Raw genomic sequence first — 19,496 nt, forward strand, 5'->3', positions numbered from 1 at the left:
GGGGAACATAGAACAGAGAATATAAAACTGGCTGAGGTAAGAATTATATACGGCTTCAAGAAGATAAAACAAAATTGTTGTTGTGGTGGCAGGCGTAGGTCACATAATGTAGGTGAAAATATGCATTTTGGGGGTAATTAAAAAAAGAGTAAATAAATACACTTGATCATTTTAATAAAGATGTAATAAACTAAGTGATAGAAAAAGAGGTTAATGGCAGGGCATGGGCGAAGGGACAAAATTAAAACTGCCGAAAGATCTGTGTAGAAAATGTATTGGACGAAACAAAAACAGAGAGCACAGGAGGTGCTCCCAAAATGAATCCACTTGGTTGCACACCACCAAAATAAATCAAATATAACTTTTATTAAAGGGAGAAGGTTAGATAAAACATATATCACTGTATAAATATGAACAGTGTTTAAAAATATATCCAGCGTAAAGGCGGCGTTGCCACTACAGCTTCTAAATTCAACTGGTTGAAATAAAGTCCGATAAAGAAGCAATTAGTAGAATGAATAGTAGTTTATAGGTACCGTCATCACAGCGATATTGTGGCATGAGCGACCCATATCAGTCAAATAATGGTTTTAGGTTGCAAGGCAGCCTGCAGTGATTGCCATAAATGGGATCACCTAGTGATGGGATGAAGCCACTGGGGGAGATAGAGTTGTTGATTATCTATACAGATAAACACCCATCAGTGTTGTATATTGGGTGACATAACAGGTAATAGTTGAATTCAGTAACAGCCTAAGTAAGGAACTAGCAACGCCCCACAGATGGAATAAGTGGCTAAATAGGTGGTAAAGTCCCGCCTAATAGATGCACCATATTGTGAAATATGGACTGGAGGGGGGTCTCTAGAGAGTGGAATTCATTTTGTTTTACAGGCATCCATCTTGTCTTTTGTATGTCCTTTTTCTCTATGTCAGTATGCATGTTGTTGCAAGAATTAACTTTGTTCCGGGGGATGGGGGGGGGGGTGTATTGACTATGCCTAGTTGCTCAAACACTCAAGTGTTTTGGTCAGCTAAAGAACCAGTTTAGGCAAGATGAATTTACCTATGGAGTCAGTCTGGGATAGATAACATGACCTGTAACTTTATTGGCTTAGAAGAGGAATATACCTTGTGAACTGTGTGATGTCATTATAATCTGCCCAGCAACCAATGTTAGCCAATGTATGCTATTGTGTATAAGAACTCTGTGAAAATTGCTCTCCGTTAGAGTCTCCCTAACTTTCCTGGTGAGGATCCTCCAGTATAGTGAATCAATAAATTACTCTATATTGAACCTGTGTCCGCTCTTGTCCGTGTGTGAAGAAGCTGACATTCACAGTTAGTGGCTAGTAGTGGAATCCCAACATCTCGGACACGTGGACCAGAGGGGATGAAGGATTTCCATAGAAATACTCAACTGACTGTGGTCATTATATAAGGTAGGCACCTTTTGAAATGCCTTTAGTATAACGTTGAGTGTTTTTATGGAGGTCTAGAATATATTAGAAGTCTTGTCCGGGTGACGGGATGCCTTATGGAGTAAGTTATTGATTATTATTGAGAAAATCTAGTGTGGTAATTCTGTGTGAGGATAGCATAATTCTGTAGTAGTTTGTTAAAATAGCATAAATCTACAGTGGCTATTAAAAAAGGTCTCTGTGAGGATAGTGTAAATCTATAAAACAATATGTAAAACAATATGTCTTTATGAGGCTGCAGTGGTTATTAAAATAGGTATTTGTGAGGATAAATTTAAATCTTCAGTAGATATTAAAATGAGTACTCTGAACCACGTTAAGAAGTGGTCAGAAAAAAAACATAAATAAAAGATAAACATTGATAAAGTTAAAAGAAAGTTTGAGCTCGTGAACAAGCTGGTCTTGATATATGAGGAAGAAATGATACGTGTGAAATAGATTTAAATGGTAAGAAATGTCCAGTACTAGTGTTGAAAAATCAGTATTTTTTATTCCAAAGTTGTTGCAAAATTCTTAGAACTATATCAGGAAAACGAAAAGTAATTCAGCTGTCTCTCTGTCTTGAAAATAGCTGCAGCACTAGTTGCCCCCCTCACCCTTTTTCACTGAAAGATACACAGAAGGAGTTACAGTACACGTCTGTGTGCCATGCAAGTTAATCATTAACCTAGAAAGAAATGGCTTGAATTTAAAATGTAAAAGTAGTTATCAAAGTAGTTTCAAAGAAATTAATGTATTAATATGAAAGCATTCAGATGAATTAGAAAAAGAAAAGAGAAGGAACATTCTTATTAAATTAGTTTTTTTTTTGTTTTGCAAGAATAAGAATTAAAACTGGGTTTTTTTTCCCAGCAACAATGTAAGTAAACACTGCACTAATGTTTAGTGTAGATTTTTTGTATCGATGACAAGGTATAATGTTTTAGGATCATGTGTAATTATTTGGCTATAAATCAGAGCGTATAATTTCTGATTGTCTTATAATTTCTATGTTTTTCGCAAAAACGGGGGGACATCCTCTTTAAATGTTTTTTGTTTGTTTGTCATTTGTTTTTAGAAAGATCATAGTACAGTAAATACTTAGACGGTATAATTATTACATGTCGTGGAGAGAAGTGTGTGTGTGTGTCACTCTCTGATAGTTAATGATTTAGAATGAAAGAATAATAAGGGTTAAAATAAACCTATGTAGTATTGTATGTTAGTTTATTAGTGTAATGTTTTAAAAGAACATTCTAAAATGTGGCAGTTGTAAAAAAAAATTGTATTGCATACTGATTCCCAGTATAGATTTATATTTATATTGTAGTAATTCTATATCTTATTAACATATTTTTACCGTAGCCCAGGTTTTGTTATTCCTGGGAGTGGGAGTTACAGTGTTACAGTATGTAAATGATCTATTGATACAAATAAAATATGAAGTAGTATATAAGGAAGTTTTAAATAAAGTTTTGTATATGCAGTTTTAGAGGAGTCAGGACTGAAACTAAATATATCTAAAACGCAAAGTTTTAAAAAATTCAATTTTGTAAGGTAATAAAATAGACAAAAGAAAGAGAATGGTCCAATAATGGTAGGAGAGAGTTGTAGGCAAATAAAAATGTTGTGTAAAAAAGAGATAAGGAATTAGAAATAAATAGTGAGTAAAACAATTAGATTTTTTGTTTTATAGGAAAGATGTCAGAGATGGTCTTGTTTTTTTTTATCAAGGTTTCTCTGTTCAAACGTATAATAGGAAACAAACTGTTTTTTGTTTTTTTTTAAATGAACTGGTCCTGTCTGATTTTTGAACAGCAGTAATTTAAAAGAGGGAAGGTTAAAGCAGCTCACACAAATAATGAAAACCCTATCTTTGTTGGCAATTCTAAAGCAGAACAAGCCCAATGTCTGGCTGTAACGCCTCTCTATGTTGCTCACCCTGACCCAAATAGCACAGACATGGACCTGCTGCATTTTTCTGATAATTTGCTTAACCATGAAAGTGACAGGTGGGAGTCTTGAGGAGCCACACAGCTGGAGGGCAATAAGTGGATTGGCCTTCCTCGCTATTATTTTATATTGTTCGCATGGCACATGGGATGTTCCATGTAAAAAAAAAAATAGAGGGGATTATAGAAGTTATTAGTCGAGACTGGTGGGCACCAGGCCTGTCCAAGGCCACCACAGATTTTTGCCAGCAATGTGCATTTTGCAGGCAACATAACATAGGAAAGTCTATAAAACCTACACAGCACAATCATCCGCCTTGTCCATGGGGCCGTTTTGTAAATCTGCAGATTGATTTTATTGAACTCCCTAGAAGTTTGCATTATCAGTATGGGTTGATAATGATTTGTACTTTCTCGGGTTGGGTGGAAGCCTACCTGTGTTTACATGCAGATGCTAAAATAGTAGCAAAAAAGTTACTGCAGGAATTTATCCCTAGGTATGGGTTGCCTCACCATTTCTATTCAGACAGAGGGACTCATTTTACAGGACAGTGCAAACTGTCTGTAAGAGTTTGGGAATTGAGTACCATCATTGCCCACATCATCCACAGAGTGCAGGGGCAGTTGAAAGGGTTAATGGAGCCCTCAAAAACCACATTGCTAAAATTTGTAATGACACGGAAATGAAATGGCCTGTGGCTCTCCCTGTGGCTCTAATGTCCATCAGAAGCACCCCTAATAGAAAACATAAGTTATCCCCCTATGAGATACTTATGGGTAGACCAATGACAACAGGCAGTTCAAAGGAACGGATTGTAAAAGATCACACAATCTGTGATGAGACAATTAGTAAATATTGCCTGCAATTAATGAAACTTTTGAAGTCTATTCATGCGCAGGTAAAAGCTGTACAGACAACAACGGAAAACCTTAAAGTGCACCAACAGGAACCTGGTGATTGGGTGATGGTCAAGGTTCCCAAAAGAAACACGCATTACAACCCAGGTGGAAGGGCCCGTATCAATTACTTTAACAACAAATACTGCAGTAAAAGTTGCTTAACTACATGTGTCACATTGCAAATTGGTATCAGCAATTACGGATCCATTTACACACGTATTCGAAGAACCAAAGGACTGAGATTTTTATAAGAGACTATTAATAACGACTGTGTTTTTTTTTTATATATATATATATATATATATACTTATTTTTCTATGCATAATCACATGTTTTTATCTGGTGGTGACCCAATTTTGTCTTACAGTATATACTATAACTGATGATCACTCACAAGACCAGTGGATACTGGGAGGGTTAATGTTAGTGTCTATTTGTATATTGATAGAAATGTTTTGTTGCCACTAGCTGAACATGCTGTCTTAGCCATTAATACTACCTCTTGCTATGTTTGGGGCCTATGCACTAAGCGTCGGGGGAAAAAAATCGCTGTGCTATTTAAATCGCCAGTTTTGACAGCGCTGCTATCACGGAATGCAGAAAGCCCAGAATACCTGTGACAGCAACATTTGCAAAACTGGCGAGTAGCCAGCGACGTGATGATTGCCTCTCTGAAAAGGGCTCACCTGCCGATTTCTTTCTGCTGCAAAGAGATAGCCACCTCTCCCTGCGCAAATCTCGCCAGAGATCAAACATTTTTAATATAAAATGTAATACTAGTGTATTGTAGCAGGGGGATTGTATCCCGTGGAGGGAAGTGCAAACAGTGCACTCTTTGACAAAGGGCAGGTTAGCCCGAAGCGTGTCAGAGGATCCTCTCACAGTGCTTTGTGAGTGTTTTGTTTGGATGACCCAATAAAGAGTTCAATTTTTTACTAATTCTTGATCCAGCCACCGTCGTCTTTTTTCTGGCTCAACAAGCTGTGCGCTGTTTGCATTTTCCTCCACGGGATACCATCTCTCTGAACTAACGGAACAGTAGCATGCTGACTACAGGACATATTACTGCTAAGTGTGAGTACTTTAAACTTCAAGCTGTTTATATTTTTAATAAGTACTCTTAGGCCTATCTAGTCTAGCAACAGGGGAGTGATTTCTACATGAGGTTTTTGATGGGGTCCGGTTATCCATTCAGTTTGGTCAGCTCGGTCATCACACCATATTCCCTTTAATCCTGTCATTCCTGCCCTTAATTGGAGCATTATATATGACTAGACACACTAGCAAGAATTTTATTTGGAAGATACCTGTACTCGTTGTTGACACTTTGTTACATTATGATCATCTGAAATTGCTATATTCTTTTTGCTTTATGATGCTTCATGCTCACTTTTGAGCACAGATATGGAGCTCCACTCTATTTTTTCTATTGTAGCAGGGGGTCTCCGGAGCAGAACCTTCTTGAGTTGAGGTCCGGGGACCCCCTGCTTCCCAAGATATAGGCCCCGTTATGGGGTGCCGGTATCACCTATGCATTTTATTCCCACGGTCACGTGACGCGGGACATTTAAATGCATTGGAGATATCAGCACCCCATAATGGGGCCTGTATCTTGGGAAGCAGGGGGTCCCCGGACCTCAAATCAACAAGGTTCTGCTCCAGAGACCCCCTGCTACAATACACTAGTATTAAAACCCAAATAAAAAATTGAACAAATTCGTTACCGTAGCGGCCATCTTCTATGGTAATGAAGCACCTTTAATGTAATTTTTATTATTAGTATGCAGGAGCAGGGGGTCTCCTGAGATGAACTTCATTGATTTCAGCCTCGGGGACCCCCTGATTCCCAAGTTACAGTCCCTGGTATGGGGTGCTGGTATCTCCTCCAGTATTTAAATCCCACGGTCACGTGATGCGGACGGTACCGGCACCTGATGCCCCATACAGGGGCCTGTGACTCAGGAAGCAGGGGGTCCCTGAGGCAGAAACCAAAGCGGTTCAGCTCAGGAGACCCCCTGCTCCTGCCCACTATTAATAAAAATTATATTAAAGCAGCTTCATTACCTTAGCCGCTAAGGAAATTAGGGGGTTAAGGTACAATAGCAGGTTTATTGAGGGTGGTTCCCACGGGTGGTTCCTGCGGGTGTCCAGGGGTCCTCGGGTGGTTCCCATGGGTATCCGGGGGCCCCAGGTGGTTCCCGTGGTGGTCCGGGGGCCCTCGGGTGGTCCCTGCGGGTGTCTGGGGTCCCTCTGGTGGCCCCTGTGGGTCCTCAGGTGGTCCCCATGGGTGTCCGCGGGTCCTTGGGTGGTCCATGTGGGTGTCTGGGGGTCCTCAGGTGGTCCCTGTGGGTGTCCGGGGGTCCTCGTGTGGTCCACGCAGGTCCCCGCTGGCCTGCAATACCAATCCTGTTGGAAAAAAAATGTGGAATACATTGCAATAAATACACCCCCCTACATCCCCAACACGTACAGTACGGTAATGGGCAAAATAACTATTATCAAGATATGGGCTCATTTGCCCATTATTAAATAAAACATTAGCCAGCCAGCAAAAATAAAGTAAATAAATCTACTTACCCCTGAAATCCTGAAGGGCGTCCTCGTCAACATACTGCAAGTCCATGTCCTCTGATGCCAGAAAGAATACAAGAAAAAATACAATCTAATGGACCCTAACCCCTTAATCCCCTTAGCGGTTAATAACCACTATAGTAATTAAGGGGTTAACACACCCTCCCCCGCTACCTACCGGGGAGGCCTAACCACCCACCCCGGGATCACTATATCTTCTGTAATTATTTCTATCTTCTCTTTAATCTTCTATCTTCATCTGTCAATCCATAGCCCCATGGTAAATCCATAACACAATGTTGTCTCGTTGGCTTCTTGAGGTAAAATGATACGTCAAGGCCTTATATATGGCCTGTGATGTCACATTTTCAGGTCAGATGGTACAGCTCCAATCTGATTGGACGTTGTATCATGTGCCCGCCTCATTTTTTTGTTAAGGATGTGACATCATCTCCAAGGGACGTACGTCACATCCTTAAAACCACATGGCTATATCACATGGTATTACAGCCAATGGAATTGAAGACAATCCCATTGGTTGCTGTACCAAGTGATAGGTCAATTAAGTTCAAAAGGATGTGACATCATCCCTTAAAGTGATGTCATATCCTTTTGAACTAATGTGACCTATCACATGGTACAGCAACCAATGGGATATGTTTCCATACACAGGTATAACTATGTGAAAGACTGTACATATTACCGTGCTCCTCCCTATAGAAGTTTGCTGCTGGTAAAAAGACAGGCCCTACATATAGAAAAACAAAAAGAACAATTCCTGCGTTCCTACCAATTAGGCTAAAATAAAATAGTAATCTCTTGAATAAGGGTTATTTAGTTAAACCCTTTGGCCAAGGCGTTATAAGCCTGCAGCCAACGTCAAGGCATAAACGAATGCAGGTACCTACACTGAATATATGTAATTATTCTCCCATGGACTGGTGAAAAATGTGAGAAAGCCCTGAAGGGGTTAAATAAAGCATATGCTTTTGTGAGCAATGCAATTAAAAGCTGGCTAAAGCCAGTATCATAGTTACCTTACTATGTGGGTGCACAAATTCCCTGCTGTGAATATAATACAACTTACATATATTGCTCTGTCTGTCAGCCTTATACATTCACCTACTCTTGGGAAGTGATGTTCAGACTGACATTGAAGTGTAATATACCTGTACTAATTGACGTATGTCTTTTTTCAACCTCATCTACTATGTAACTATACAGGGATATACCAAATAAGTAAACATGGGAAGAATGTTGATCCAGGGATTAATCCGATTGCCAATTCTTGGAGTCAGGAAGGAATTAATTTTTCCCCTTAATGGGGTTTTTTGTTTGCCTTCCTCTGGATCAATAAGTAAGTATAGATATAGGATAAAGTATCTGTTGTCTAAATTTAGGATATGTTGAACTTGATGGACGTACGTCTTTTTTCAACCTCATCTACTATGTAACTATGTAATTGGAAAATTGGTAGGGGATCTTTCCTGAAGAGAGGAGTCATACACCTCCAAGGAAATGCTATGTAAAGCAGATGAGCCAATAAACCTACCCCTATGACGTTTCAGTGACACTATAATAAATGCCCTTATGGAGTATGCAGCAAGGAAAAGTATTGGCCTAATATTTGTGAAAGACTGTACATATTACCGCTCTCCTTCCTATAGAAGTTTGCTGCTGGTAAAAAGATAGGCCCTACATATAGCCATACAGAACAGCTATAACTACTCTTTAAAGATATTTACCTTGCAGTTAAAGTAACTGAACTGTACTACAGTATATCACCTCTCGTAATAAATATTTCTTTTTTCAGCTACCACTGTGTGTTCTTTGGGTATTGTGCCAAAAAGAGGGCAGAGCAGAGGTGAGAAGTGTTTATTTGGAGGGTGTGAGGCTAATACATGTAGATTAATGGGTCGCACATGGTAAACCAAGTAATGTCTTTTAATTTAGAATATACATGATGGAGGTTGAGGAGTTGGGTGGAGGTTGTTTTTTGTGTGTAATGATTAAAAAGGAAATAAAAAAGCAAATCTTTTAAATGTGTGCTGACACACACGTGTTGACAACTTCAACAAGCCTTGACACGCATACATACGTTCCGCGGTTTAACAGTAAGTAAAGTATGCAAAGAGTGCATCTCCATGGAACACAAAAGGAGTGGCATTCAAAAGAAACAATTATCCTAGAAACATTGTATGAATTTTAATGTGCACAAAGTTTGTGGTGGTGTATTAGAAATGGTGTTTGCCTTAAGAAAATGTGCATGATCTTACAGTTAACCCTATAACAGACACATAATGTAGCAAAACAAATTGTGTTTTAAAACATACCAATATTAAAATATTCATATTTGTACTGTTAAGTACTTATGTTGTTTAATAGCCTCATCGAGGACACCGACAAAGATATTCACTGTGTCATCTACCGGACAGGTACTGAAATTGCAATTAAAATTAATTAAAACCCACCTACCCACGGGATGTCATAATGTTGGCTTCCCGCAGTAAGCAAAGTCTTCCCGTGGAAGGAATGTTGCACCTCACCCTGATACCGGAAAGAGATAGTCTTCCTACATCTGTAGTGATATCACAGAAAAGGAGGTTGCCAGAGGAAAGCAAAACTCCCCCATGTCTCTTCTCATCAAACTACAGTAACTTAAACAAATTATTTTTATTACTTATACTGGAGATGTCTGTTTTTCTTGTTTTTTGTTTGTGCAGATTGAACTCACTGCCATGGGTACATTTTGGACCTAGGGGGGATTGCACCTATAACGTTTAGCGTGCTGGTAGTCCATTGGTGCCCAATAATGCAAATGAAAGAGGAGGGTTCTCCTCTTCCATTCGGTACATTTTCACTGCTTCAGGAGAATGTAATGTCACAAGGCAAACTAGCAAAAAAAGTGATGACGTGCCCGGGGTGGAACAAAAGCCACCAGCATGCTGACCCTTGTGATATCAAGAGGATCCCAATAGTGCACCCTAAAGGTTAAGAAGAATGCCACAGTGTTCATGTTGATCTTTCCTATTGGATAATTGAATATTTGGGAAGGAATACATGGATAATTTCCATTAAATTCAAATCACAATGCTTCAATGACTTCTCTTAGACAAGACAAAAGGCCATGAACTGGCTCACATATTTATCACATAGGTATCACTCATTCATACCTAGTGGGCCGCATTCTTTTTAATGCAAAGTATTATACCCAGTTTAACCCGGACAGTAACACAGATTTGAATCCTTCGGTTCCAGAGGGGTCTGCAGTGCATTGAATTGGAGGCGGTTGTTGCAAATCCCTCATGCAGCAAAGGTATCATTGCCATTGGTCCCATATTTATATTTCCATCCATGTGTTCAACATGTTTTATAAATATGCCCTTTATTATTCTGCCTGTTCGAAGTTTCAGGCTATGTTAATTCCATTATTTAATTGTAAGAAACTTACCGTGCTGCCAACATTGCAAGGAGCTCGTTTCTGTGCTGGACTCTAAGTTTGTTAGTCTTAAATCTGGAATCATTATTCAGTTCAAGTAGACCCAGGATCTAAATAAAGTGAAAATAAAATTGGCTCAGAGACAAAGAGAAAAAAATAAAAGGAATTGCATCCTCAAAACCTTTAAGGCACAAGAAGACATTTAAAACATTTATCATCATGATAGACAACTTTCAGATTAAATTACAGGTACATATGTTCATAGACATATAATATTAATAGAAATAATGTACATTCACGCTAGTAAACTAAACTTTAAAAAAAAGTACATTTTCTCTTTTTTATAAAAAGAAAAATGATCCACGACAATAAACGACATTGTGTTACTGTTGAAAGTATGGAATAACTTATTTTATTTTCTAAGAATTGTGATCAAAAGTTAAAAGAACTGGTACTGCACAGTATATGAAACCCGCATGACAATGCTTTACTAGCCACTAAGGTAGCAAGGGTAGCTTAATGATGATAGTAACCCCTTCGTAGTCCTTTTTGGTCAGCTAGTCATGGAAACCCATGACTAGTTGACCACTTTGGCTACTAAAGAGTTAATATGTAGTGTCGTGTATTGAAAGTTATATTGTATCAACTATTTCAGGTTATCTTTCCTATGTATATAATGGTCAATATAATGGCCATTATATACATAGGCAAGATAGGGCTAACGCCAGTATTGAACAGGTGATTAAAAAGTGCAGTATTTCTGCCATTAATCAGGCTCCAATAAATATCAGACAGGGATGTATGGCATGATAATGTCCGAAAATGTGGTATTATGACATTTTTTAAGGATCTAATAAAAAAATACTTTTTAGCAGTGCAACTTTGATTTATTACACTATAAAAATAAAGCTTTTTTTGGGCCATAATATAAATTTTTTGTTTTACCGGAGGTTGATATATCTGGGCCTTAGGGCCATATTTACTAAGCATTGTCAAGTCTTACGTTCAGTCAAATGGTCCGTAATGCGCTATAGGGCTTAGTACCTCTTATTACTGTAAATATGCCCCAAAAATGCGTTATGGCCTAGGACCTCGTAATAAATATGGCTCTTGATAGATAAGGCCACATTTAACTAATTTCAGTATTTCCAAGAGCAGGTTTTCTTTTTAGAAATCAACAACTTACCCATTTGCTAACATCTCCAAAAATGGAGAGTTTTATCTAGATATCTCACTCTCTTTGAAACAATTAGTTTCAACACAGCCTTCTCGAAAAAGTCTAAAATCCCTTACCTACAGTACCAATTACCCTCTGAGAATGGTGAAGCTAGCAAACGTAAACAAATAGCAGACTGGGAAACAATTCTGGATGCAGAGGACTATGAGAGAATAGGTAAAATAGTAATGATTAAAGATATGGGTTAAAAAATGTACTTGGCACTTGGATGTCAATATTGTATGTCTAGCATCCTATCTCACTTGTGCTGCAGATGCTTTTACCAAAGGGGCTCATGTATTCCCATGTGGTGATCCCACGATTGCATCTCCTTGCAAAAAGATTACCAAGTCATATATGGTGCTCATATAACAAGGGACCCCATAACTAATCCTTACCCTAGACATGTCCCCATGACGTATAATAAATGAATGTCACATATTTTGGTAAGTGTGATATAGCAAAACCATTGGGTCCATTACGATCCCTTCTGTCACTCAGATGGGAATACAGTACAATATGCGCCATAGGAAAACCCATTAACTTTGTTATAGTTACTCCGCCAGATTTACCATTGATGATCCAGATTCTTTCTCCTGCCGTGGTTTTTTTGTCATATCATTTGTATTTTATTTTTTTTAAATCTGCCGCACTCTGACTGTTTATTACTTGTATTTTATCACTCTCCTTTGTGCATCGTTTTACTTTCACTTACAATGTATGTTTTCTCTACTTGCCTTAAAAATCCTAACAAGCAAGAAAAAAAAAACAGTTCATTAAGTATGATAGTAAAAAGAGGCATGGGGTATTACTTAATTACAAACGTTTACTTCTGTTTAAAATAAATAGATTCTATTACATAAATAAGTCTTTAAATATACACTGATATTCCAATTGGCAGCCAAAATATTTATTAATTACGCCCCATTTCCCCACAAAAATGTCTTACCCTATAACTCTAATTTTCACACTACAATTTCCCCCCAGAAAACGTCTCACATGCCCTACTAAGCACCTTTATGGCCTGTACCAAACTTCCTATACCCACTACCAAGCACACTGGTGCCTTCTACAAGACTCCATTATGCCTTCTACAATCCTCCTCTATGTCTCCTACAAAGCATACTTTTGTCTTCTACTATTTGCCAGATACCTGTTTGGAAGAGTGACAGAGGGCTAAACAAATTATACTGCATCTCTCTCTTGCCAACAGCAGCGGATTCACTCCAAGTGCCTCTCTCTCCATAGAATAAATAGGAGAAGATACACTCAGAATATAGGAGCATTGGCCATAATTGTAAGGTACAGTATGGTAGTGGAGTGCACTGACAGTGGGCGTGACATGTGAAGGTCAAAAAGCCTGGTTAAAAAAATGCACTTGCCCGTGGACCATTTAAAAAAAACTTAACCCAGTTGTTCCACAGATTTTTTTTTAAGCTTTACCCAATTGTTTAACAAATGGAAACATGACCATTGACCTGTATCACCATCTCCAGTTTAAATCTAGGGTTTGGAAGGACACAGTCGGTATCCTCTACCAATGACCAACTACTCTTTCAGTTAACAAAAAAGCTCTAGGTTCAGATCTACTATGAACTCCAACAAATACATTTGATAGGTTTCAGCTACAGGAAAACCTGTAAAACACAAAAGATTTATGACATATGTTTTTTTCTAAATGCATAATGAAGAAAAACTATGTACACTAGAGGAAATCTAAGCATTTCAAGATAATACTCCTTGGAGAAAACCGGAATGACATCTAAAAAGGAAATACAATAAGATCTTTTTGGAAACAGCTTTTGGACATTAATTTGGAACATACCACAGGAAGAAGAATTTCTAGGACATACAGTTTAACTGATAGAATTTATTCTTTTCAAATTAAATTACCAATTATTCTTTGGCAGAAAAGACTTAACAAAACCATAAAAAAAATCTTGAGACATAAATTAACAGAGGTATAATAAAGGCTGAAAATGACTATATCAGAAAATAGGACTGCCTTGAGCCATCTAGGACAACTTTGAGCATGCAACCTTAAAGGACTCCTAAAAAAAACTGAGTAGGTGTGTAATTAAAGTAAAATAAGAGAAGACAAGAGAGGAAAAGAACTCAGTGAATAAAAACACGATAGTTAAATCATACCTAACTGTGGTCTTACACTCGTCGAGACCCTGTAAAATACCTATTTCAGGGTCTGAATGTGAGCATTGTCACCTTTTGCTAGGTATTTAATGGACTTCTGGGGATCTACCCATAAGAGTATAAAAGAGTATGACTCCATATAAATAAGACTTTTACAGTATAACATCCAGAGCCCTGACAAGTGCCGAGCAGAACTATGTACTGCACCGACACACTTTATTCGAGCAAATACCCGGTATGTACCTGGCAGATACCTGGAATGCGCCGCTCCTCACCTCTGACAAGCCCCGTTGCATTTGCCTTCCCAGCCTGGGTTCATGCCTGGCTGACGGGCGGCTGATCTGTTAAATGATAATGATTAGGTTTTAATAGGCTGCAATGCTTCGCGTGTCTACCAGATGGCATAAATTCATGAATTGTAATGCAGTATATATATATGTACTGTGCAGTATTGCAGCCAGCGGGAATAAAATGCTTCAATCCCTGCCGGAAAATACCTCAATGCACTCGGGCAGAAAACAGTCACAAACCTCAATACACCCGGGTATACCCGAATTCGTGGGACTAGCCGAGCTCGAATAAAGTGTGTCGCCAGTGTACAAATTGAAAAAATCAGCTCAACCCCGTTATAGCGCGATCCGATACAACGCGGATCTGCTTATAACGCGGTGTGAGTGTGGCTCCCAATAATAAGCAGCAGATTCTGTAGAGGTAGACGAAGCAGAAGAGGCCATAGCGAGTGTTGGCAGCTCACACTCCTCACAGCATCTCTGTGACCAACCAGACTCTGGCCTCGTCCCCCGCAGGGACTTCATCACCTGCTCCTCTTGACTGCACTGTGCCACTGGGAGATCTTACCTTCCCCCACCCACCTCACAGACTCCCCACCGGCTTCTCCATACTGCACTGCTGGGAGAGCCTGCGTGAGATTCTCCCCCCCGCCAAACAGACACACACATACTGACACACACAGACACACACTGACACTGGCTCTGATTTTCCTCTCTCATGGAAGCTGAAGGCAGAAGCAGGGAAAAGAGAGAGCTACCAGCTGATGCAGATACCGGGTAAGTCCTGCGTGGGGGCGCCGCTGCGCCGCCAGGTCTGGGACAGCTGGGAGAGTTATCCCAACTCTCCCTCTCCAGCGACCGTGAAACCCTTGAGCCGTGCAATCTTAGCGGCAAATTTTTTCCCCCGCGATCAGCATATAACACCATCTCATTCTTTGGACCCCAAGCACCACGCTATAACGGGGTTCAGCTGTAGTTATTAGCAATAGTCTTTAAATTAAAAAAAATCATCATTACAATATGTGTATGGGCTGTGAGTTAAAGCAGGGGTGTGCAAACTTTTTTGTCTGCACCCCCCTGCCTGTTCTCCCCCACTGCTTACGTCCCCCACCACCTTACCTTTCCTCCGGCATCTGCATCGGCATCGTCATTTGACACCACAACGTCATGTGACATCACGATGCCATGGCAACGCATTGCCATTTGAGCCAGTGGTGTCATTTGACTCCATGTTGTTATGGTGACGCATTGCCAGAAGTCACCGGAGAGAAGGTAAGAGACACATAGAGGCCTCGAGTGTTCCACCAACATTTTATTTCAATATGGGGAAGAGCGTGGCGCCTCTGAAAGCCCGTGTCCTCCCCCCAAAAATTTTGCGCACCACAGTTTGCGCACCACTGAGTTAAGGTGTTGTCAGATCATAAACGTCTGGAAGCCATTGTCACTAAATTTTTAGGTAAAGCTCCTGCAAGATTACAGCACATGTTTCTGAAACTGCAAAAAATATAACTTTTCAAGTTGTCTATACCCCTTGAAAAGATATGCTGATACCAGATGCTTTATCCAGAGCAGTATTAGAACAGCCATCTGAGAGTGACATTGACCTTGAAGATGAGAAAGTTATATACTCCTTGAGATTTGCAGAAACTCTTCCAGAACATTTGCTGCAGAAACTAAAAACAGCAAGTGAAACAGTGCTCTAAAAGCAATGCATTTTCATGACTGGCCCAACTGGATGAAAACAGTTGACAAATTCATACACTCTTACTGGCCAATGAGACATGAGATACATATTGAGGATGGTTTATTAATGATAGGCAATAAATGCATCATACCCAGGAGCATCAGAGCATATATCGTAGAAAGGCTACATGTTGCACATCAAGCTATTCAAAGATCTAAGGCACAAGTTGGACAGTAATATGCTGGCCCAACGTGAGCAGAAATGTAGTCGCAATCCAGGGGGAGCATATAAGGGAAATAAAACAAAACAATCTAAGTGCAGACAGTATAATACAGTGAAAAAGATCTGTAAAATTCTTGGCTCCTATGTGCAGCCTACTCACAGGATTTCAGTAATAAACGGGCAACAAAGAGCAGTTTTGGATAACAGGAAGAACTTCAGGCTCAGGAATGATGTTATTCCCCCGCCTCCGTTCAGCGATCTAGTGGTAGGACGCCTCTGCAGTCAGCTCCCTGCTTACCGGTGACTCTCTGAGGAGTCATGTCACATCCGGTTCGTCGCGTCACATCACTTCCGGTTTCGGCTTTGGGATTGACAATCACTGCCACCTCGTCTCTCGTCCTCTGGGCGGCTCTCACTCAACGCGTTTCGCCAATCAGATGCGTGGCTTCGTCAGGAGTATTAATGACACTCCTGATAAAGCCGCGCATCTGATTGGCGAAATGTGTTGAGTGAGAGCCGCCCAGAGGAGGAGAGACGAAGTGGCAGTGATTGTCAATCCCAAAGCCGAAACCGGCTGCACATAGGAGCCAAGAATTCAACAGATCTTATTCACTGTATTATACTGTCAGCACTTAAGATTGTTTTGTTTTATTTCCCTTATATGCTCCCTCTGGATTGCGAATACATTTCTACGATTTGGGGACCAGAGGAAACAGTCCCTGCCAGATGGGTTTGAGCAGGGGGTTTTAATTCAATATTTTTGTCACGTTTTATTATTCACATATTTGCACTACTATTATATATATTTTATTATCACCTTATTTTAAGTGGTCACTAATAGTGTTAGCGCCTATTTTTTCACCGTCACACAGCACCAACGTGAGCAGAGAAATTGAAATGTCTGTCACTTGTCAAGAAATGCTACCCAAAAAGAACCACTGCAGTCACATTGTACACCTACCATGCCATGGTAAAAGATTGCAGCAAACATATTTGATATATATGGTCATCCCTATTTGCTTGTAGTAGACTATTTTTCAAAATATTCTCAAGTGCTGAAGGCCTTATTTGCGAGGCATGGTATACCACGAGAAATGGTCTCTGACCATGTACTATTCGCCAGCTGTGACATAGTTACTTTTGCCAAAAAATAGGATGTCAAGTTTACTTTATAGTTACTATGTAACTATGTAACCTTTTCAAGCCCAAAGTATTCTCAGTTAAACGGAATGGCTGAAAGGACCATTCAAACTGTGAAAGGGACTTTTATCAAAACAAAACAAACAGGGAATGATCCTCATTTGGTGCTGCTGAGTTTAAGAAATGTTCCAATAACAGGTGTAATACACCATCCAGAAAAACTATGAATGGGTCATGTGTTAAGGTCCAATTTACTAGCAGATGTCTTGCAAAGCAAGGTCCCTCAAAATGTCTATTCACACATGAAGAAGGCACAGGCAAGACAAAAGAGAGGTTATGATACAAGAGCCAAGCATCTTAAACCTTTTCAGGAAGGAGATAGAGTATGTATGGAGACCACACGGGGATGGCAACCAGCAATTGTCCAAAAGATCAGAATGAGCCAAGATCATTTAATGTTGTGACACCTGATAGGGATTGCTATAGAAGGCACCGAAAACACTTGAAGCCATATAGACCACTGATACAGCAAGACATTGCGTCTCCATTATCTGAGGACATTCAGTATAACAATATACCTGATGATCAGGGACAGGAAATTGATGTACATCGACAGCAGGTTGAGCCAGAAGAGCAGAATCAAACCACTATTGAAAACACTAGTGAGCCTCAACAGGAAACGGTTATAAGAAGTGGGCAAGTAATAAAGGCTCCTAGTCACTATCAGGACTTTTTGATAAGTTAAAATCTTTTGTATGAAAGTTATCAACAACCTCTCCCTAAGCAGCAAGATGTAGTACTGCACCGACACACTTTATTCGAGCAAATACCTAGTATGTACCTGGCAGATACCTGGAATGCGCCGCTCCTCACCTCTGACAAGCCCCGTTGCGTTTGCCTTTCCAGCCTGGGTTCATGCCTGGCTGACGGGCGGCTAATCTGTTAAATGATAATGATTAGGATTTAATAGGCTGCAATGCTTCGCGTGTCTACCAGATGGCATAAATTCATGAATTGTAATGCAGTATATATATATATACTGTGCAGTATTGCAGCCAGCGGGAATAAAATGCTTCAATCCCTGCTTGGAAAATACCTCAATGCACTCGGGCAGAAAACAGTCACAAACCTCAATACACCCGGGTATACCCGAATTCGTGGGACTAGCCGAGCTCGAATAAAGTGTGTCGCCAGTGTATATGTAACTGTGTCTTTAATGTGGCAATTCAAGCGGACAGTTTTTTCCCCCTATTTTTATTTTGTTTTACATAGGATTGATGCAGGCGGTCTCCAGAAATTAACCCCATCAATTTAATCTCCAGGGACTCCCTGCTCCCAGAGGGTAAATGCTTATCCTACCCTAACTTATGAGAGGGCAAAGAAAAAGATAAGGCGCTATTAACTGAAACACACACTGAGGATAAAATGAGGGTGAACAACCTGTCAGGAATCACCCTGCAGAGGATATAATCAATGTACTATCTAAGGGTTTGTCCTTTTCACCTTTTTCTAACTTTCACCTCTTTGAAAAGATCAAAGATGTAAACTTATTCGCTCACAAAATGTTATTGCATAAATACTTTGCTAAAAAAGACAAACCGCTACTAAAAAAACATGGGAAACAGCCAACTAGATCTCAAATATATGTAACATCTAAAAACATTAATAGCCCTCTGTGATGGAGCAGCCTGTAGGCGAGGTCAGTAAGACTCTAAGACCGTACGTAATGCTTAACTGTAGTGTTTTATTCTCCAAAAAACAACTAAACATTAAGTGCACTGTCCCTTTAAGCAAAACCAAAAAATAAAATCCTATTCCCTTTAGGGAAACTAACTAACATTACCATAGGCCTTTCTAACAGGGCTTCCAGCTAAGATGGTTATCAGACCAAAATCCTATGCTACAATACACCAGTCCAACAAGAAATATACAGTCCTTATGTAAAAGAAAGGTATATAAAGTTCTTATCTGGTGTTGCAGGGTATTCCCTTCCTGGGTCTCTGTGTAACTTCTTCAGCAAGCCAGGAAGACTGGTTCTGGGGAGCAGGCTATATCCTGCCCTTAGTAATCTTTATCCTGGGTGAGAGTCCCAGCTGGACCCTGCAGGCCTGCTTCCTGTAGTCCTAAGGTCCAGAACAACCAGGGTACATTCTGGTTGGGAGGAGCCTATCTACCCTCCTGGGGAAAAACTAACTCCCTGTCTCTGGCAACTTCCTGTCTTTAATCCCTGCTCAATCAGGAGTTAATTATATCCACCTCCCAGCTCAGGTAGGAAACCCGACACTAGTGCAGTTTCCTGCCCTATAAAGGGAGTTTAACTCATTATGTCCCTTACACCCTCCTAGAAGAAAATGAACAAACACCAGACAAGGGGCCTTTCACAAACCATAAGGCTCAAAGTTTTTCACCCTTGGGCCTAAAATAAGTTCCAATCTACAAACTTGTGTTAAACTAGTCACAGCTGACCGTGAAACT

The 19,496-nt window shown here is 39.9% G+C and overlaps 1 protein-coding gene across 5 annotated transcripts in view; it reads right to left on the reverse strand.

Annotated features, from left to right (window-relative positions):
- SUGCT (succinyl-CoA:glutarate-CoA transferase) overlaps positions 1-19,496 on the reverse strand; it is a 1,155,962-nt gene that overhangs the window by 695,537 nt on the left and 440,929 nt on the right. For all 5 annotated transcript variants that reach the window (XR_012799210.1, XR_012799211.1, XM_075586600.1 and 2 more), the window contains exon 11: positions 10,334-10,431. Coding sequence is in view for 3 of the 5 variants with exons in the window: in XM_075586600.1 (XP_075442715.1) it covers positions 10,334-10,431 (98 nt within the window). In the remaining 2 variants the exon portion in view is untranslated. The remainder of the gene's footprint in view (positions 1-10,333; positions 10,432-19,496) is intronic.

Source organism: Ascaphus truei, chromosome 2, assembly GCF_040206685.1.
Source record: "Ascaphus truei isolate aAscTru1 chromosome 2, aAscTru1.hap1, whole genome shotgun sequence".
Classification (NCBI taxonomy): domain Eukaryota; kingdom Metazoa; phylum Chordata; class Amphibia; order Anura; family Ascaphidae; genus Ascaphus; species Ascaphus truei.